Source organism: Ixodes scapularis, unplaced genomic scaffold (genome assembly GCF_016920785.2).
Source record: "Ixodes scapularis isolate PalLabHiFi unplaced genomic scaffold, ASM1692078v2 ptg000296l_1___fragment_2___debris__unscaffolded, whole genome shotgun sequence".
Lineage (NCBI taxonomy): Eukaryota > Metazoa > Arthropoda > Arachnida > Ixodida > Ixodidae > Ixodes > Ixodes scapularis.
Window position 1 is genome coordinate 75,508 of NW_024609952.1, and position 22,469 is coordinate 97,976.

The 22,469-nt window shown below is 43.7% G+C and overlaps 1 protein-coding gene across 1 annotated transcript in view; it reads right to left on the reverse strand.

Moving 5' to 3' along the window:
* Nucleotides 1–2,656: 2,656 nt before the first annotated feature.
* Nucleotides 2,657–22,469, reverse strand: part of LOC121834024 (enteropeptidase-like) — a 36,244-nt gene continuing 16,431 nt past the window's right edge. Inside the window, exons 3-6 of the mRNA XM_042287755.1 lie at nt 16,189–16,399; nt 15,985–16,120; nt 6,767–7,035; nt 2,657–3,106 (exon numbers count right to left, since the gene is read on the reverse strand). Of these exons, the coding sequence (XP_042143689.1) occupies nt 2,825–3,106; nt 6,767–7,035; nt 15,985–16,120; nt 16,189–16,399 (898 nt within the window). The 3' untranslated portion in view covers nt 2,657–2,824. The remainder of the gene's footprint in view (nt 3,107–6,766; nt 7,036–15,984; nt 16,121–16,188; nt 16,400–22,469) is intronic.

The window sequence follows — 22,469 nt, forward strand, 5'->3', positions numbered from 1 at the left end:
ACTCCCTCGGCGAAGGTCTAGTGCTGTCTGAAACAAAGACAGGAGCCGAAACGAACTAAGAGTGTCGTCTGCTGGGACGCCTTCGGCGCAGATCTGGAGCAAACACCCGTCCACAGATCGGGCGAGGGCCCGGAAACGCACGAACACGAAGTCAAACCGTCATGTACCCAGCAGTTTCATGGAGGGGAGTACAAGCAGTCGCCAGACTTCCACCTGGCTTACATATGGCAATAGCCGCCTCGGTGGCTCCGAGGCGAGAGCGCCGGCCTACGGATCCCCAGGTGGCGGGTTCGAATCCCGACCGAGGTGCCCGCAATATGGCGGAGGCTTATTGCGGAGAAGGCGCCGTGTAACCGAGCTTTCGGTTGCACGTCAAAAGATCCCCAGGTGGTCGAAATTAATCCTCAGTCCTCCGCTGGGGCGTGCCAGATGCCCGTCGTAGGTTTGGCACGTAAAACCCCCAAATTTGACTTTGACATATGGCAATAGCGCGTCGACGCGCTACGTGTGTAGAGAGAGAGAGAGAGAGGACGAACGCCTCGACTTCGATGTCGTCTGAACCTTATAACGGCTGAGGCGTGCGATTACGTAAATACGCTTTCTACAGACAGATGGTGGTACCTTTGCTCCAGCTTCAAATGTAACATGAGCGGACCGCTGATATGGCACAAATTTCGCAATTGGCAGGGCAAAGCCAAGAGAAGCACCGCAGCACAGCTCGCGGCTCTATACATGCGAAACTCGGAGGAGCAGCTGGCGCCCAGGCTGGAAGAGCAGTGTTCTTCCCATTGCCTGCGGTTTCACCGAATCCTTCATGTACTTCCGAGACTCCGCGACACCGACCCAATTGATCGGAGATTTTCAGGCATTGGATCTCCAACCACCGGAGCAGGTCGACATGGACCAACCATTTCAAATGGCCGAACTTCACGCAGCTTTAGCAAGGGCGAACGCCCCAGCGCACCTGGCACAGACCTGATAACCAATTCAAAACTGCGCAACCTCCATGAACTCCACCTCCAGCTTCCCCTTGATGTGATCAACGAAATTTGAACAATGGGCAACTTCCTGAGCTCCTGGCGCGAATCTCTGGTGATACCGATCCCAAAACCGGGCAAGCCACCGAATGAGCCAAATAACCTCCGGCCGATTTCCCTTACCAGTAACCTGTGTAAACTCACTGAACGTATGGTGCTCGAGCGACTCTTGTGGCACCTTGAGAGGAACTCCCGCTCCACCCACATCAACTCGGGTTCCGCCACCAAGTCCTTGACGCCTACTCGAAACTGCTGATGAGAACGGTGGTGGCGGTGGACGTTCGCAAGGCCTTCAACACCGTCCCTCACGAGGCCGTCATCCAGGGCTCAGAGCTTGCCGGAGTGTGCGGTCACCTTCTCAATTTCGTTAAGAGTTTCCTGAATGACCGAACGTATAAGATCAAAGCCGGTGACTTCACCGGACCCGCTCAACCGAACAAGACCGGGGTACCGCAGGGCGCGGTACACTCGCCCACCCTCTTCAACCTGGTCATGACAAGACTTCTCCCAATCCTTGAAGCGGTTCCGTCGCTGCGCTTCGCCGTATACGCCAATGATGTCACCATCTGGGTAACGACGGGATCGGCGGGCGAACAAGAGCACACGATTCAGCTTGGCCTCGAAGTCATACAGAGCTTTCTTCGGAATTTGGGCATGACCGCGTCGGCCGAGAAGACTGAATACGTCGTGGTTCTCAAGGGGCTCCAAAGAAAGACCGAAGCGGTTCGCAACCAAACCGCCCTCAGCATGGCCGGCTAGTGGATACGACGAAAACCCTCCATTCGGATCCTGGGAACCTACATAGATCAAGATGAGAAAGGCACCACGTGGGTGCAAAAGGTCGCCTTGCCGTGCAGATCCTTCCTCCGCCTCATCCGTACAATCTCACACACCTCAAGTGGGGCACACGGGAGAGAGAAATGCGCCAGCTCGTCACGGCGCTGCTTGAATCCCGCATCCTCTACGGCTATACCTATCACGTCCTCACGCCCAGGCAGGCGGAGAACTCGAGAAACTTAATCGCGAGGCCATCCGCATCGTCACCGGACTGCCTAAGCACACGCCCCTCTGGGAGCTGCACGCACACTGCGGCATGAACCTCCTGTTGGAACTCGCCGAACAGGCGCTCCTCGCTTAGAGAGACCGCCTCAGCAGCTCGACAGCTGGGCTTTCCATATTGGAAGAGCTCTGCGTGCCTCCCAGTCTGGACGCCAGCCCGGCAGACGCGTACTCGACTCCTCCGTGGGCCGCCCGAACCGCAGGACTGTGACGGCTGCCCTTGTTGTCTGGGGGTGCAAGCGCCACGCTCGCCCTCGGAAAACGAAACTGGAGGAACTCCCAGAAGAGATCCGTCCGGCGGCGTATGTCGATTGGATTCTGCCCACCAGGCGTGACAAGGCGATCGTCTCCCTGTTGTCGACAAAGCTGGCGGAGTCCGTCTACGAAGACGACGGTCCCGGCGGACGACTTTGCAGCGGCCAAAGGCGCTGGGACCAACACCCACCCAGAGCGCCCTGACGGCAAAGGCGGATCCTTAGGCTTGCACCGATGCAGACTACAATGGTGCATTATATGTGTGTATCGTATACATATACATATATTATATATAACAGGGCAATAAAGAACGTTCCAACAATATCAACACAAACCCTTAAGCAAACTTTGACGTTTATTTTGTTATTGTCATTGGTGTCAATTTGTTCCCAAACGCTTGCTTGAAAGGTTCTTTATTAGAAGTTAATTGAAGATACATGATAAGAGTATATGATAACCTGTTAACATTTTAATTAAGTAGTTTCGTCGTCTACCACTGAATTCTCGATTGACTCGTTGTAAGAGTTATAAAATGTAGTTACACACTTCTTTCGAGCCTCGTCCTTGATACATAAGTTATCTTTCGTTGATTCCGAATACTGCATGACGGGTAAAATAAACCTGTCAACAAGGTGTGACACCCTAACATGTAGTGATGGCAGAGAAGGGTAGTAGCAATCATCTGATACAGAATGAATAGCAGCAAGAAACCATTGTCCTTTTTTTTCGTACATCAAAGGTCCTCCGCTGTCTCCCTGAAAAAAAAAAAGATTTATTATTGAACTATTTTCGGAAAACTTTTATAAATAAAGCGGAGATATAATCGGAACAAATTCCTCTAGCTGATTCAGAGCAGCCAATTGGTGTCTCACGCCATACTAACTGCCCTCACTTTTTCGTAACATTTTTTTTTTTTTTTGAATATATGTATACGTTTTTGGCCCCTACGTTTTGGTGAAAAAGAAAAACAGTTGCTGAAGTAAAAACGGTTGCCGCCCTAGGTCAACATTTTTGCTCGGGGACACCAATTTGTAATCTGCATGCGAAAAAGATTGTACATCAATTGCATCTTTTTTTAGAAGAATGGTAATACCGAGACAGCGTGCTTTCTGGGGTATACGGAAATACCACTATAAAACAGTCCAAACGCACTCTCTACCGTTTTATAGAATTCAAAACGAAGTATAATAAATTATTTCTAAGACGTGAATAAACGAAACCTGTTTATGTCGCGTCACGTACACAGGCGAACGAGGAGACCGATGAGGTTGGACTTGTCGCGAGGAGTACAGGCAAACGTACAAGGGAATAATCGTTCAACTTCTCTGCAATTCTGGTTTATAGTGCACGCCGTTGACAACATGGTAGGTGCAATTTGGTGTCCGTTTAAGGTGAGCCTGATGATGAAGGAATTTTTTTTGGGGAAAATTTAAAGTACCTGACTTGAAAATCATGTGCTAAGCGCTACATTTAGGGGCCCGTTGGGCACGCTGCATTGAGTCTTTGGGAATAAGAAACGCTCCACGCTCTCTTCTGGTATGGTTTTGTCACACGATAACGCTGGTGATTATGTTGCGACCATTGTACTGGATGCATTAGCCCAGATAGGGTGGGAGGTTTCCTCTATCCAGATTACATTCCGGGCATGTCACATTGTGACTTTCAGTTTCCCGAACCCTTCAGGTGAGGTTAAGCGGACCACAATTCTACTCCAAAGCGCACGTCATTGCTGTTTTTACCAATGGTTTAATGAGAGAACAGAATTCTTTTTCCCGAGTGCTATCCGACAACCTCTCCAAGCGGGGGGAAGCACGTGAGAATGCCTGCAGTGGCTTCTTTGACTGAACTCTGGTGAATTCCTTTTTTCTTTCACAGGGTGTTTAAGTTTTACTTGAACATATTTTTTTTAAGGCGAGAGTTACACGGCTGTTGTCTTCAGCTTTAACTTGTCAAGCTGAGTGGACATAGGGTGAAATAAACGTCACAATAAGGCGGGTAATTAACCAGTATAGGTCGACATTTTAAGAAGCGGTGTTACAAAGCATATAACGATTGCAATCTTTACTGGAATACCTCTTAGAGTCGTTGCCAATTTAATGCATTTAAAAAGAAAGGGTTTTTAAGAAATCTATTGATCGTTTCTCAGTTTATTTTTTTTGCCAGATTTTAAAATTGAGCTTTTATAGAGCATCGAAGCCCTGCTCGCTATGTGGCCTAGAAGAATGACGCTGTCTTTTCAGTCATGTCACTCTTACGCCACAGTATCGACGGCGCATTCCTCGTGGATGTGCTGCTGAACTAGTAATCACGTGACTGAAGTGAACACGTGCATTCTTCTAAGCGTCATTGCGGACGTTTGCGGCGTCATTTCTTCACGCACAATAAAAACTGCCCTTCCATTTCCCGTTCCCTCCCCCCCCCCCCAAAAAAAAAAAAAAATCAGGAAGCGATAAGGAAGATTGATCGACGCCTAAAAAGACCATATCTTTTCGCCATTTCTTTTAAATTTGTGTGGTCTCCTATATTACTTGCCGCCGATACTACGATTGCAACATCCAGAAAAGAAATAATTCAAAGTGAAATATTAGATTTTAGTGAATTAGCCAACTTGCCGTGGCGGGTTCTGCCTTATCTGATGCCCGCCAAGCCTTGTTATTAAATGGGGAAGACAGCACTCGTTCCACTCTCGTTCTATTTCTAAGACAAGTATATTTGTATCCAAATCAACCAACATGTATAATGCTCTATCTGCTTCTACCCCATCTGCTGATGTACAGTAAATTTTCGTTCGCCTTCATAAAGGCACTCGGAAGGGTCTCCACTGTTAACGCTTTATACTTGAAGAGTTTTAAAACAAATATATTCGTTTCTTTGTTTCGACTTTCACAAATGTACGCTTTGGCCAGCTCTAGTGGTTGCAACAACGGATCGTGAATACTTCACTGAAACTTTGTCGAAAGCTGAATTCAGAGGCACAGCCTTGCTTACATTTATCATTTCCGTTCGCATCAATTATGTTGTAAGTTTCTGCTTGGTTTCTTCTTGCCAAAATGTATAGGAAACAATCGACAGCTAAGGGCGCTCACCCTCGCTCTATAGGGCTCTTCACTATTCTACCGGGTTCAATTGAGAAAAGCGGCACCTGGTTTTAAGGGTTGTGCAAATAAACTACGCATCGCCGAAAGTTGAAACTTCATGGCAATGCAACGCTAGTGCTAATGAGAAAACGCGAAAATTTGTGATCGCATTACCTTCATCAAATGAAACGAGACAAAAATTATATTTGTTTGTGAGCCGACGCCCACCTAAGCCAAATATTTGTAAATTCAAGGAAATGGCACTGTGGGCGTTTGTTGAATTTATTTAAGAATTGTCAACAAGTAAAACAATAATAAGGTGGGGAATTGGGCCAGTTGGTTGACGTTATACATGATGGGGAAAACAGCTCAGAAAACACAGACTACGAAGAGGAACATACACAACATACAGCAATGTCCTTTCGTTTATGTTCCTCTTCGTAGTCTGTGTTTTTTTAGCTGTTTTCCCTATCAAATAAAGCAATGTTTGCTGTTTTTGTTTGTTACTTTTTGCTAACAAGTTTATCCATTTAGTACTAAAACTAATTCTACAGGCAATTGAGATGTCAATATTTGCTTTTATAAATATCAAGCTTAGGTGGACGTCAGCCCCTATTTGTTGTTCGTTTCTTGCAAGTATTTTATGCAAGTAACGTCCTGCTTTTAACATTATGCATTATTTCAGAACTAGCGTCATGTTCTCACTGAGTTCCAGCTTTCTACGGTGCAGAGTCCATTTGTCTGGGCCGATAGCCCGTGTTTTTTTTTGTTTTTTTGTTCTTTTTATGGGACGTTTTTATTCTATGGATTAATACTAGTCTTCAATAGGGACTGCAACCGTTTTGGTCAGCTGTAACGCAAGATGAGCTCTGTGCAATTCCTTAGATTTCTTTACACTTGAAACATACTCGAAGTCTGGTGCCAAGAATTTCACAATGTTAACTTGCCAATTTGGAGAACATCTACTGGATAAAAGTGCGAAAACCATAGCGTTTTCAGCTTGTTTTAAAAGGGATCAGTCCAATACTGTTTTAAAGAGTTTTAGTTGAAGTTGCGATGCCTCTTTTTTACTCCCAAGTTCCCATTAACAAATTTTCTTTCAACGGGAAAGTGAACCAATATGTCGGATTTCCGAGTTGAGTCGGGTTCTTAAATTTTGTACAACCAAAAATGCAGGTAAGATTTTTTTTTAGATTTATTCAGGCGAAAAAGCCATAGTTCAATTTAGTTTCAAATGCATGCCAGTGTCTCATGGTTCTAGGAGTCATTTATTTTTTCCAGCAGTTGCCGACCAACTAACTTTTATTCTCAGGAAATGAAACAATAATTCATACTTACAAAACATGTTCCCCCATTGGAGCATAGGATGTAATTTGGAACAGTTGTGGCAAGTTGTCGAAGTCGTTGTTCGCAGTGTTGGTTAGTAATTAAGGATATATTTCTTTCCATCAAGGTTTCTGGGTGAAAAAATCCCAAAAAGCCAACCTGTTCCGATGATGACGTATCGTTCGTTTCTTCTGCTGAGCTCTCGGAATCCACGGAACCTTTGCGGTCTTCATCTGGTTCGTTTAATGATTCATCCGTCTCAACGGAAAAAAAATCATACTCTGAAAAAAATTGTAAAACTTAAGATTCTTATTAGGAATGTGCACCGTAAAATAATTTTTCACCGTTCTTTGGGTGGCCTATATACGATTTGTAATCGTTTAATATTTGTAACGCGGAGGTTAATATAACTGAACATGTGTACCCAAAGTAAAAATATAAAACTATACATATGCAAAAACAACTGGGATTGGTGTATAGGTTTAGCCACACAAAAAAAATACATTGTTTACGAAAGAGTTACAAGTTCGTAAATAAAGTTTAATATATAAACGGGCTTTAAAAAATAGTAAAAAGAATACGTTTAGGCTTTTAGTTTTCCTAATAATACGTTTGCTCAAAAACAGAATTAAACTTGCTTTGATCATTCTGAGAAAACCCGGTGAACAGAGAATTTGTCTAACGAGAGTCATGCGTGCGTCATGAATTTTTCTGTTGGTTGTGGGGAGCTTTGGCTGGTTTCGGATGCACTGCACTCTCAACATACACATGTGATCTTTGGATTGATCAGAAATATTAAGACAAGTTTAAACTTCTTTAAGAGTAGAGCTCTTTACATGCACGGTTATATGATAAGTTTTTCTTTGCTTCTGTTTTTTTTAATGGGCCGGTGTAGGGCCTTGAATCTTTAATACTCTTAAATTTTAAGAATCCGCTTGTGGCAACTCAAGTTAATCACGAGGGAGAAGGTTTATAGCGCCATTTACTCTATCAATTCCTATTTCCCCGAAATTTTGACTCGATGGCAAGCTCTGCTATCTCTTGATACGTTACGTTTCATAATTGTATAATTAACCGAGGCTACGGTGAAGACAGAAAACACGGCAGGAAGAAGAAAAGATGCCTCAAACAAAGCTGAAATTTTATTGGCATAGAATCTATTTATATATGGCCTCCCTGAACAAAAAAAAAAGGAAAGGGAAGCCACAGAAAAGGGAAAAAACCCGCCAATGGCACACTCTCAAGGACAAAACACAGGGTACGAACACGATCTGTGTCAGGCAGATGGCGCTTGGAAAGATGGTGAAGCTGGATTGTCCAACCCATAGTTCACCGGTCCGAACAAACACATACAAAAGACGTATCCTCACAACTGTGCAGGTGAAGGCAAAACCAATCCTTTCCTTCACACCTGCTGCCATTCAAACAACGCCAAGTCGGGTCTGGTACACAATCTGATAAGTAACGCAGTCCAAAAATCCTGTGCTCACTCTATAGCGGAGTCTAGTCAAAATCTGTTCAGCCGTCTCAACGAAGTAAAATACCCTAAAAACCTTCTGTCCAAGCGGTTTTGCTACAATTTTTTGTTTTGTTTTGTTTTTTGTCAAATAAAAAAGGCTAATAAAAGTTCCGGGCAGGAAAAGCATGCTTTCTTCCCATTTTTTCTTTGAGTACCCCATAACCTCAAATCTCGCTGAATTTTGGCCCCCTACGGCATTTAGCCTTAAAAAGATTGACTCTGTTCACTTCTCCCCAATATGGCTGCCTTAAAAAAAACACAAAGAAAAAAGTTTCGTGCGTGTTTCCAGGGATTGTCTACAAAATCGCATCCGAATGTAGTTTGTTCTATATTAGACGAAGCGCAGCGTCATTGACCGTGTGACCGAACATAGACGGTGTGTCCACAAAAAGGATCCGTATTTGGAGGTTTCGAAGCACGCCCAAGAGAATAACAATTCTGTACCGCTGTGAAACTTGACGTCTTCTGTGATTTTAACAGACGGAATTGACCAAGAACATGTTTTAAAGGTGTCAATAGCGAAAGGAAACCATGGAAACGCATTAGATAAGTCGTATCTATGTTTGGAGGCCGTGTAGAAAATATCTCTTGACCTCAAACGTCTGTGGGGGGGGGAGGAGAATTTGTGTGATAAAAATTGTGTTGTTTTTTGTGTTTTTTTTTTTTTTGCGTTCCAAATTTTACGTTTTTGTGTAAATTCGTATTTTAGAATTTAGAATACACGGCTTTGAAGTAACCTCTTCTGTATGCGCTTGTTCGGACTGTGAACTAACGTTTCGAGCATCTACGTTCAGCACCTTTTTGTCCTCCAACTGTCAGATATACTTGGTGTTCGTACTGTGTGTTTTATCCCTGAGAGTATATAATTTGCAATTTTTTCCCCTTTTCCCCGGTTTCCCCTTTGTCCATTCTATTTCAAACCATACTTAAAGCGGCAGTGCAACGATTTCAATGTTGTAATAATTGGCAGTTTGCATTTTTTTATATTGTTTATGCAAGCCCAAGTGACCGAAAACGCGTCACCTTTCCCTGAAAAAATGCTATCCTCCAGCAAAAGACGAATTATTTCCGATCTGCAGCCGCCTGTCGGGGTTACGGGAACTAAAATGACTACCGTCTTTGGGGGATACGCGGAAGTCAACAAAACCTGTCCCCCTCCGCTGTTACACTCGCCGTCAGCTCCGTGGCGATCCGTCCTTTGTGTCGATCGCTCGCCGCGACCTTCGACGATGCTAATCCTTTAAAACTCGATAATCGCGGAGGAAGCGGCTGATCTCTGAAGAGAGTACTCAAGGGGAACTACGTGGACCCCCAGAGTATGTCACTCAAAGGTCGACGTGGAGAGTAGAGAGGCACTTCGACCTTCGATTTGTTTAATTTTTTTTATTAGAACTAGTGCTCGCAAGAAAATACGGTTTTCTGATGTTTGTTCTACAGGTGACGCAGAATAATTACCGCAGTTAATTGGCCAAAGTCTAAAAATTGTCGCACAGCCTTTTCAAATGAATTCTGTGGCAATAAAATGTGAGCTGTGTTCGAGACTTCTTTCCATCTTCCTGTTGTTTTGTATCATCACCGCGGTCTCAAATAATTCTACAATTATGAACTTGCAGCAGCTACCTTGCGCCCTCACCTTTCGTCTTTCATCCGTGGTGCCGAAATTTCACATAAGGAGGCATAGGCTTTATGGAGGAACCAGCTACGGGCGCCGACTGTCACCCCGGGACTCAGTGTGGCGGACTAAGTATCACTCGCCGCCAACGGTGGACTGTGGACTCCGTTTCACTTTAAGTCCCACCACAGCCATCGACAGAGCCAATCAAGCAGTACCAAAATTGCATTGCCAGAGCGCTGATCCCCTTTACAGCTATGGAATCACAGGCTAAACCAATCACATACAAATAAGGCTCCCTGAGCCTGCGCTGTTAGAGCACAGCCCTTAGGCGCCCGTTTCCGGCTTGAGCGACGTCGACGTCGCCGTCGCCGTCGCCGTCGGCGTAACCGCGCGGTGCATTATGGGTAAATTTTCCCGAAGGAACCCGAGGTCCTCCCGAAGGACCTCGAGTTCCTTCGGGAGGACCTCGGAAGAACCTCGGGTTTCTTCGGGAGGACCTCGGGTTCCTTCGGGAGGACCTCGGAGGACCTCGGGTTCCTTCGGGAGGAGCTCGGGAGGACCTCGGGTTCCTTCGGGAGGACCTCGGGTTTCTTTGGGAGGACCTCTGGTTCCTTCGGGAGGACCTTGGGTTTCCTCGGGAGGACCTCGGGTTCCTTCGGGAGGACCTCGGGAGGACCTCGGGTATCTTCGGTGACCTCGGGGGGGGGGGGGGGGGGGGGGGGGGCGGGGGGTCACGAGACCCCCCGAGGTCACGTGACCACTCCCCCGAGGTGACGTGACCCCCCGAGGTCACGTGACACCTCCCCAGGTCACGTGACCCCTCCCCCCCCCCCGAGAACACGTGACCCTGAGTACCCTTCCCTCCTCATCCTCAAGAGCTGAGCTTTAATTCGGCGTTACAGGGAGTTGTAAACGGCTTTCATTTTTTACCTTGCGCATCGCCAAATTCATTAGGCATCAACGAATTGCGAATGTCCGAAAATAACTGAACAGCTACAGACATCGCAATGTTTCCTGGGAATATTTCAGATGGCAGTCATAAAATATCAAAAGGCAGCAATTATTATTTTGGACGCGTACAATATTTATTCCGCGGCTCTACAGACTCTTTGCACCGAATTCTGAAGGTCAGATCCACAAAATTATTGATTTCTGCTTTTGTTGACAAAATATTTTAATCTTCTCAGTTGCGGTAACTGCCGTGTATCGTAGAAAGAAAACAAAAGGTGAATGGCATTAGGGTCAAGGTTATTTTCAAGTCTGACCATAAAAACATAAAATAAATTACAGACCTCTTCCTGTGCTGAAAGTGTTTTCAAAATTGCTATAGAAAAATATACACGCCAGATGATACATCCTGCTAATTGGTTTTAGGAAAGAGAATTCGGGGAAATCGCGCTAATAAAACAAAAATATCTAATTTGAAACAATTTCCAAAAGAAATTGATTACCTTGGGGTATTCCTTGATTTTCAAAGTCTTTCGAATGCCTAAACCATTCAAATCTGCTTCTAAAATTAAATGCATGCGGGATGCAAGGAGTAGCCTCAACGATAATCGAGAGTATTTTTCTTAAAGCGTCGTCATCAGTGTTTCGTGATACATAGTCAGCAATCTAGCTTAAGGAAACTCGCGTCAGTGGTGCCGTGGGTGAGTTTCCTTGGACTCCTGTTTATCTTGTACATAAATAACTCAGTAAACATTGACGACAGTCTAGGTTTTATAACTCACACAGACGACACCAGTTTATTTTTTTCGGGTGAATATGTCCACCAGGTTTTATGTGCGGCAAATAGCTTTCTGTAGAAGATAAGTTATTGGAATAACTATAATGCAATTGAATGCAAAGGTGCAAGCGAGCTGGACAAGAATGACGAAAATAATCCCTGCGGAAGGGGAGCAAGAGGGACAAAGGACAAACATAAAGCTACAAACACAGCTAGGTGACTGGCGAGCGACCGAAAAAATCCGCCTGGTCCGGGTATCGAACCCGGGACCTCTCCATTACAGGTGGAGCGCTCTACCCACTGAGCTAACCCGGGGTTAGACGTCAGTAGAGCAAACGGGTTTCATCAGCTGCCACCAGTCTAACACCAACAAGGGTGAAGCTTTCAAATTGAAGGTTATAGTTATAATGCAATTAAATGCAAAGGTGCAAGCGAGCTGGACAAGAATGACGAAAATAATCCCTGGAGAAGGGGAAAAAGAGGGACAAAGGACAAACCGGTGGCTCACCAGTCCCCTAGCTGTGTTTGGAGATTTATGATGCATGTATGGAACTACATACATGCATCACTGCATGTGCTCTAGAAGAGAATCATGCGAATTATGTGCAATGCGGAGTTCAACGCTCTCACATTACAAGATTTCATAAAGCTTAGAATAGTTCCAACGGCTAAGCATTACAATTATAAACTTCTAACATAACAAACGTCTGTAACGCAAAATAAACTTTTTTTTTATCAATCACCAATATCAAGCGGAGGGTGCGTGCAAATGCAAGCCGTTGCGTTGACACACGGTCAACGCCTCGCTCAAGAGGCGACTACGGCCTCCAGATGCTGCAGTTTTCGTTGCCTATTGTCATGAATATGTACGCACAGATTTGGCACAGATTTCATGGTGTTGAGCAGACGGGATATTCAGTTTTTCATTCTCTAATGTAGTGGCTCGCGCTAGCGTGACTCAAAAATTTATTTTAAATTTAGGTTTAGATTTCGTTTTCAGCGCGAGCACCGCCTCGCGTGCTCATGCTCTGGTGAGCGCGTAATTAAAGAGTTCAATTCCCGATGCCGTAGTGGTCTGAAGTTCCTAAACCTACCTTTATCTGTGCCTATTATAATTGGACCTTTGAGCTTCAAGAAATGCTTGTAATGCATCTCAGTTCTTTTCTGGATTAATGTTGTTTTGCTTCTATGTAAACTTTGCTGTACGGATCACGAGTCGGTAAAATTACTTAATTCGTAAAAGAGTTAATCTACTTGCTGGTGGGGATGAGGAAGTCTGTCTAGCGACAACAATCTGTTTTTCTCTCTCTCCCCCTCTCTCTTGGACAGAAACAAGGAAGTCGTAAGTTGAAAGGCGAAATACGATTTGTGATATTTCCTTTAAAACGTTTTATTCCACGGAATGTGCCAGAATGTTGGCCGCGGGGTTAGCTTAGCTTATGATAGCAAACTTACAAAGAAAACGATCGCCGTGATATCGCACTGTTTACACTGCTTGACTGGCTTCACTGGATTGTAGTGTTGGCTACTATCTAATTTAAGTATAATTAGGTTGGAATAAGTCTGACTGGCTGCCGAAGACCATCTGCGGAGTACGGTAAGCATAATGAACTAAGCATGGCGTCACAAACCGTCACGATCTCAGTATGCTGGACTAAGCATGACTCGCCTCCGATGGTTGCCTGCACACTAATTTTGCTTTAATAAGCATTCGTCACCGCCGACGATCGTCCGTATACTCAGTATGCTGGACGATGTATAACATACCGGCGACTTTAGGTTACGGACTAAGTATGATGGACAAGATATAAATCGCCACCAACGGTCGTCGGCGGCTATCATGCTGGACCAAGTTAGCTCGCCTCCGACGGCTGCTTATATACTAAGTTCGCTAAACTAAGTTTGAGTAGCAACAAAAGGTTGCCTGGAGACTAGGAATGCTGGACAAAGTATGACTTTTCGCCGACAATCACCTGTGGAATTAGTATTATGGACTTAGTACTGTTCGCTGCCGACGGTCGCCGGTGAACGAAGTACTTTGGACTAGGTATAACCCACCTCCGGCTATCGCCCGCGGACTAAGTACAACGGTCGTTTGCGGGCTAAGAATGCTGTGTTTAGCATGAACTGCAGCCGAAGGTCGTCTGTGAACGAAGTATTTTGAAATTAATGTGACTCGCCGGCGGCGGCATGGCAACCAAGTATGCTAGATGAAGTATAATTCTGCAGCGACTGCATACTGCGGCATAAGTATACTGGGCAAAGTGTGACTGTGCCGGCGGTTGAATGCGGACCGTGATTGTTTGACTAAGTAAAATTCGCCTCGCGTATCACCTGAAGGCAAAGCATGCATAACCAAGTATTCTTATTCTTAACTAAGCACCCCTCGCCGCGGACAATCTCGCGCTACCGCTGACAAGGTTTAGCGGCAAGTCATACACTTCACTTGCTTATGCTTTTCTTCATCTCCTACTTGCGGCGCCGAAACAAAGACGTCAGCTTAAAGGTCGCATGGCTTGAGGTTAGCTCCATAATGAATCTTCGTTTGAAAGGTTGAAAGAGTTACACAATTTCATGAAATCCAGCCCATAAAAACATTCTGTGTTACAAAATTGATGCAGCTTTTTATTCATGCTACCAAACGCGATGAAATGTGGCAGCTTTCCAGGAACATTATTAGTGAAAACAATTAAGAAAATAAGTTATACGGTAACGAAATCGTGGTTTTAATATCCCGTACATGCATTGACCACGACGTCAAGAGAGGACGTTTAGGACGACGTCCTAGTGGACGACCTTAAGAACGACGTCTAAGACAAAGTCTATGACTGCCTCAAGGGCGACCTCAAAGACAACCTCTAGGATAAAGTCGAGGACATCAGGTCACGTCAACTTAGGCGACCGGCGCTTACGAGAACACGCGACCGAAGTTAGCATGACCGGAGTTTAGCCGACCAGAGTTGAAGCTTCAGCCAGCATCGCCTGAGCCACGAGCACTTCAGCGTCACACGTTACAAGGCGTCAAGATGTACTGGGCCTATAAGGCTGCCGCTTTGAAACCGTTTATGTTTTCCGGATGTCCGGCTGCCACCTACTTCGGATACAATACAATCATTGAAAAGTTCAGCTACGGAACGAGGTTTTAAACACAACACTGATGCCAGTGGACCTTTTTAAAAGTAATCTGCGCATGCGTACATCTCCTTCCCTGGCCTTGCTTCCTGCTGTCTTAATTTTTGCAGGGAAAAGTTCCGTTCGACCAACACATCCAGCAGCGATTTTTGCACCTATTTTGTTTTGTTTTTAAAATTTCGTTTAAATATACGCCAGTATGGGGCACAAATGCAACAAAAATCAATACAACGGCACGATGTCAATATAATTTGATGGGCCGAGGCAAGTTGGGCTGCCCTTCATTTGGAGTTTGAAGACTACTCCGCAGGGCGGCTCTCGTTAATGCAAAAAAAGGCATCACTAATTCTTTCTCAAGATTATAATAAATAACACAAACACGTGATATTAAATTGTTTTCACAATTTTCATTCATTTGATTGCTCTAGCTGCAAAAAAACATAATTTAGTTACGTATCAAACATGCGGCGAAAACTTTTGAAACTTCGAGTTGTGCTGTGATAAACGCCCTGTACTCTCGCGTCAATGTTAACTTTCTTGATTCTCATTTTTTCAGCGACTATATGATCATTCCATACAAAAAGGTTACATTTTGGTCAATTATCATTTTAAAAACTTTGTCGGCGATGTCTGTGTTAAGAGTTAGGTTAGTCGATGACATTCATAGCCGTTATTATAATATGTACCAGTGTGCTGCCGTGTCTCTTGATATATTGAGTGTATAGAAGCACTTCGTATTATTGGTTCGGAATATACATAATATAAAATATTCACTCCATATTACATACATTCATGTAAGAACTAATATAGTGACTGCGCTAATAAGGACATTCTTTGTTTTATTGCTAGTTCCTGTTTTTCAAAGTGGATATATCCACATCTCCGACCAATAAACGCCAAGTTCCTGTTTTTCAAAGTGGATCTATCCATATCAATAAACGCTAACATGTAAAGAACATCGGCTTTGTATTAGATATTTTAAAAACTAGCGTGTGCCTACACACCGTTCTAAAGAAATCGTTTAAGGAAACATATGGAAGGGCCCGCATTTGGTGGGATTTTTTTTAGCATTCAAGCATTCGCGGCCTCTCAATGACAGGAATCTGTCGCGTACTGCAGGAAACTCTGTCTGATTGAGAGGCTTGGCTTTTATATATTTTCTTAAATGTGTGTCTTTCTTTCTGATTTGTTTACGATAATTGCCATGCCGAACAAAATGAGGCGAGAATACCATTTACCGTAAACTGTGCCCCAGCCCACAACGTAGATGCTGGCATTTGCAGGCGGTTCTTCGCAGTGTTCAGGAAGGCAGATTGGCTGAATATACGGTGTAAAATTGACCGGTTCTTTTAATTTCAATAGTGCAATGTCTTTCTGTAAAATAAATAGGTAAGTTTTAGCAAATACAAATTCATTTTTGTTTTTTTAAGAAGGATACAAACCATAAAAAGGGTACAGTTGTCCTGAAGGGGTACACAGACGTGATCGACTTCCATGCAAATAACCTGGTCTTCCAGATCCTCATGGATGACCGTTCTGTCACTTCTTTCTAGATGGACATTTTTGCCTGAGTTTCGCTGACAATGTACGGTAGAATTGGTTTTTTTCGTACTTCCCAGGCGAGCTGAAAGATAACCTGTAGTGTTCTTGTTCCTTGAAGCATTAGGGGAATGGAAGAATTGCAAAAATATGTATTGGATGTTGCAATGCTGAAGTCAATGTCAAAACACAAAATGGCTCCACCATTTCAAATGGTGTATAAAAAAACGGTTAGTGAGTTCACGACGACATATATTTCAGTCCTGATAACGACAGAATAGAAGAAACATGTACTATAGTAATATACCGAGCGTTCCTTCTAAGACAGAGAAAAAAACTGCGGCAGTACGTTGATAACAACTAAACTCCTTACACGTAGAAAATTAATTTTTTAGGGTCAGTTACTCTCGGAGGAATTATTAATAAATAGAGATTAATACCGCAAATTCCAACAAAACGGCAATCATTGTCGCTAATAAAAGTCGCGGTCACATCACATATTAAGACTGCTATTGTTTTTAGTATTCAGAGTTTTGCTTAAAGCAAGCAGTGAAAACCACACTGACGGGGTTTTCGCACGTGAGTCGCACGACCAGGGAGACAGATATATCAGACTAATCGTCACGAATGTAAAAAAATATTAATTTAAATACAATTTGTGAATGAACTTAATAATTAGTGAAAAAAAACATATGGTTTCAATTATTAACTTGCTGAGCGTCATGGAAAACCATTTCTTCATCAATATTTAGAAAGATTTTGAATCTGTGGAAAGCGCTGTGGCGAACTAGGTGCGCGACGTTTTCGTTATATACACCCTTGTTTTCGCGCTACTATTCGCGACTCCAACTAATCAAACGGCGCCTAGCGCTCCACATTCGAGCCTGCCCAGTGACGGTCTCGCGCTAATTAAAGTTTATGCAACGGGATTGTTGGTCGCGTGGCAGTGAAAGCAGGAAGCTGTTGCGTGAGGGCCTGAAAACACGTGCTTTGAGTTGCGGATAGCGTTGCGCCTGTTACACGAGCTGTAACCTTAACGCACAACCGCGTTTCTCAGTTGCTCTAAATCTTGCTCACATTTAATGACTTGATGTTTTTGATGACGCTTAGCAAGCTTCTCGTTGGAACTATGTTTCTTTTCACTAATTACAACTTTATTTGACATATTTTAATTAATTACTCAACTTTTCGTGTGGCTAAGCCCCGAACATTATGTTCCCCTGGTCGCTTAACGCACCTACATCGAACAAGTTACTCTAAACTTGAGTTTTTTTTGTTTTTTTTTTAACTAATATGTAAAGATTTCTTCCTCCCCAACCCTCCCCCAAAACGCTTTTGCGTCTAGCATTTGCATCTGAAATAGGCGTCTGGCTTTGACGCTCTTTTTTGCGTCTTATATTTTTTACCTTATCACCGTCGGCAAAAATGCATTCTACATGAAATCCGCAAAATTGTGTAATTTGTTGACGTTCTCCACAGCGGTATTGATTTTCACGCATATGTTCAGGTCGCTATTATTCAAATGTGGCTTCCTCTAGGTCCGTGCTTTGAGAGCTTAAGCGTTTAATTATATCCAAAACAAAATTCGAGGCGCATTATTAAAATGTGTTTTATGTATAAAAAAAAATTCGCAAAAAGCATTGGAGGCAGATTAGCAAAGCGCTCAACCAGCCTCTGGCGGTCCTTCAAATTGACTTGCGCCGTGCTTTCGATCGAGTGGACTATGAATTCTTGTTCGAGATCCTAAAACGCATAATCGTAGGCAACGTTCTTTTCGATTGGGTATGCTTGAGCTACAATAACATATCTACCCAAATATTAGTAAAAAAAAAACGAAAAAAATGTGTGCCCATTTGTCAGTCAGAAAGGGGTGCCCGTTGTACCCACTGCTATTTGCACTCTACTTACAGCCACTGTGCAAGGCTATCCAAATAGATAAAGGAGTCAGAGGGCTTCAACTGCTAACTAAAGACCTGAAACTCCAAGTGGTCGCGGATAATGTTTCCGTTATATTTGCTGAATACAAGGAGCTTTTGAGGGCAATGGACATAATTCAAGTGTTTTGTGCCGTATCGGAGCTCCTCTTAATCTAGACAAATTTACAAGTACGTGGATGGGTAAGTGGGCCTGCACGCCTTAAAGAGCGTTAGGAATGAAGTGGTCGCCCTCGCTGTGAAAGCACCTTGGCATACCGCTCCCGTTGACGCACCCGAGACGTAAAACGTGGTCGGTCAAACTTCAGAAGATGAAAGCGTCGCTCCTTCCATGGCGCACAAGACGAATTCTTCTTATCCAGCGAAGCTTTGTGTGTGTCGCTGTTCCCTTTCCTGGTTTGATGTACGCGGCCTAAGGTATCCCAATCGACGCCATCAGTGTTGAAAGCACATCGGCTCTTCGCAACATTTGTTTGGCAGTCACCAAGGAAAAAAAACGAGGAACACAATTTCCTTTCTTAACATTAAGGCTGTGAGATTTGATTGTGGGATGTTGCCCCTCAAAGCAAAAATAAGTCCTTTTTTTTTGTTCAGAGAATTAAGGGAATACTGAAATTACGCGGTGGCCATTCCAGAGCATTGGGGGCGCGCACCATAGACAGTGGGTGGTTGGCATATCGGAGCAACCGACAGCAGCTAAGTGCCTACAATTAGATAAGGAAATTGCCCAAGCGATCGAATGCTTCGAGTCAAGGTACTCGTCGGAGTATCTCCAGCAAGTGAAACAGGAAAAAATCTAGGGACACAGTCAGCAGCATATGTCCAGCTCTTTTTTTACAGAAACGGTTTTGAATCATCCGGAGGAAAAGATGTCCTTATGCGATTCTGCAGCCTCCATTACTCCTCAAAAACCAATATCTTCTTTATCAGGTTTCACACAGAAACCCTGCCAGTAAACACTTGGTTTGAAACCAAGGGCGTGTACCTTCCGATCGGAACCAACTGCAGTCTCTGTGGTGAGCAAGAGACCCTTCTTCGTGTATTTCATGACTGTAACGGTGCCTGCTCTTTCTGGGCTGATTTTCGATATATTTTCTAATGTAACGTTGAGCCAAGCTGGGAATCTCTCAAGTTTTAGTACTTTGCTGAGGAACTGAGAGCGGAGTTTGAGTCGCTGGTTGCGATGGCTCTCTATGCGCCGTGACCAGACAATCCATATAAAGGCAGCGCGTGTGCGGAAAATCGCGTGGCAGCTGTTTCGGGAGAGAACAGAATGAACACTGAGCGCAGTTAGCACAGCGCCATATGATGTGAACAACGTCTGGATCAATATAATGCAGCAATTAAAAAATCGTCGTGGCCCGCATCGAAAAGCTTCCTGGCACAAGATATCTTAGAATACGGGTGGATCAAAGTGTTTTGATGTTTTTCTCTTTGTATGCTCGAAAGATTTCGTGGTTTCTTTTATTTGTGCGCATGCCTAAGTAGTGTGTGCAACCCAAGGATGGGCAGTATTTCAAATACAAGTATTTGAAATACGTATTTCAAATACTTTGTGTATTTTGCATTTGTATTTAATTACAAATTGGGTAATGTATTTGGCGTGTGTATTTAAATACTAAAACGTGGGTATTTCAAATACAATTGTATTTAAATACAATTTTGTTGGCGAAAATACATCCCTCAAATTTATTGTCCCGATAATTCTTGTTTTTATGCATGTGGTTGAAAGATATAGTCTCCATCCTTTATTCGGCCATGGGGCTTTTTCTTTTTCTCCTCCGGCTTTCTTTTAAAGGCACTGTCCGAAGCAGGAAGAAAACTACGTTCTGCACCGAATGAAGTGTCTCTCAATCAAGCACAAGCGTTTAGTGACTTTGTGATTACGGTGCTAGTCCAGGAAAAGAATAGTGACGAAATCGACGTTCACAGGCACACTGGCTAAATAAGCGCCTGTGACAACTTGCGATGCTTTCCAGCCTGACTTCAATCCATATTTTTGCCTGGAACATTCTAAATGCGCGGGTCGTCCAGATTTTCGTAACTGGTGGGAGTTGCAACAATAAAAAATTCCCTAGCTAGTGCTGGATGTCTTGGTCGTCTCGGTTCTTTGTTGGTCTATACCAGAATGTAATCGACAAAAAAGCTGCTTGAAGCTCTGTACTTTTTTCACCTATTTCGTCCAAGCTGATTACATTTTTTTGTGATTATATTCCTATTACGTTACTAGAGCCTCGCACACTAACTCCCGAGTGTGCGATCCAAAACCAAAATGAGATACCCAGAAACCCTTGCAGGTGCCCTGAAGTAGCTGACGCAAATTTTGAGGAATGTATTTGGAAAAGTATTTGGAGGAGACCAAATACATTTGGTTGTATTTGTATCTTGTATTTAAATGCTTTTTTGGAAATGTAAGTAGATCTGTAATTAAATACATTTTTGACAAAGTATTTTGTATTTGTATTTCGATACATATTTGCATGTAGTTTGCCCATACCTGGAACCAATGACTTGGCCGTGTGACTGGTATGTACCAAAAACAAACTTCTTTCACAAAAATATAAAAAAGGGAAAAACGCATAGTGTATTGAAGCAATGGTGAGGGTGTAGGCTAGCTGGTGTAAATTGAGTATAGCTGTAAACCCGAGACTGGGGATACGGACAAGGGACAAACCACAGAACGACACGGACTTCGTCCGTGTCGTTCTGTGTTTTGTCCCTTGTCCGTATCCCCAGTCTCGGGTTTACAACTATGCGCATAGTGTATCTTGTGTCTGACTCACGACCGACGGGTCGTGGTTTGATCCCGCTCCGCCTGAAATTCTTAAATCTTTTTTTCTTTGAGACGATTGAATTGCTAATTGACCGTTGCCGATTTTCCGGCCCACCGAGACCGGATTTTCTGCGACACGAGCTTTTTAAACCTATCGCTCTAAAGCCAAAACGGGTCGCTAAATGGGCCACCGCTCATCGGTTAGCAGGTATTTTCACCAGGTAGAATAACGAAATCAATAACTTTTACTACACGCCGCGACACGGTTTGAGCACATGTATCTGCGCTGTCAAAGCGGTAGCATCGTAATTTACTCACGTGCGGCACGATTAAAAGTAGTGATCGCCGATCGACTTACATCTGCGCCAATACTGTAGATTTTTTTTTTAATGTGACCTTGGCCTAGAATGATAGATTAGAGCATTGTTGCGTGTGTCTACAAATAAGATTTTTTTTTTTTTGCGTGGGTGTTTTGTTTCTAAGTATGCGCAGTTACTTGGTATATCTACCGCGTGTAAACTATTTAAAGGCCCTTTACACTGCCCGCCAAAATAGGCTTCTCAACATCTGAAGCTGCAAGTTAATAAAGAGGTACAAGCGGGTGGAGGATGTTAAGAGTAAAAAAAAAAAAAAAGAAGATGATGGAGGTTTACAATCCCCTGTAACGCCGAATAAGAGCGCAGCTCTCGAGGCAGAGAAGGTACGGAGAGCGGGTTATGCCCCTCCTCCTCATCCGTACCCTCCCCTCCTCCTCGCCTCCTCCCCTCCCAATTAGCGGGAAATTTTCGCGCTGAATGACCCGCTAATCTACCGGGGAAAAATTTGACCGCTAAATTTAGCGGGCAATTTTTGTGCGCTAAATTTAGCGGAAAAGTTTTTCGGTTATTTAGCGGGAATGTTTTCCGCTAAATATAGCGGGAATGTTTTCCGCTAAATATAGCGGGAAAAACTTTCCGCTAAATTTAGCAGATAACTTTTTCCCGCCAAATTTAGCGGGGAATTTTTATCGTTAAATTTAGCAGGGATTTTTTTCGCTAAATTTAGCGGGGATATTTTTTCAGCTAAATTTGGCGGGAAATTTTTTCCGCTAAATTAAGCAGGGGCATTTTTCAGCCACATTTAGCGGGAAATTCGTTCAACTAAATTTAGCAGGGATTTTTTTTTTGCTAAGAAATCTTTCTGCTACATTTAACGGGGAATTTTTTCCGCTAAATTTAGCAGGGGTATTTTTCCGCTAAATTTAGCGCCGGCCGATTGCGGTTCTTTTGCGGGCTGGTCTACTGTCATCACACCAATCATCCGGCCGTCCCTGAAGCAGCTTGCGCCATCTGTCGGCAGCACCTATTCGTACGCGTGCATCGTCTCCGAAGTAGCGGCGTAGATTGCACAAAAAAGGTATCTGTTTTGTTTTCTTCTTTTCAACCTGATAAGCTTCTTTTTTTTTTTGTTTTGTTTCCAACTGTAAACTTTTATTTCT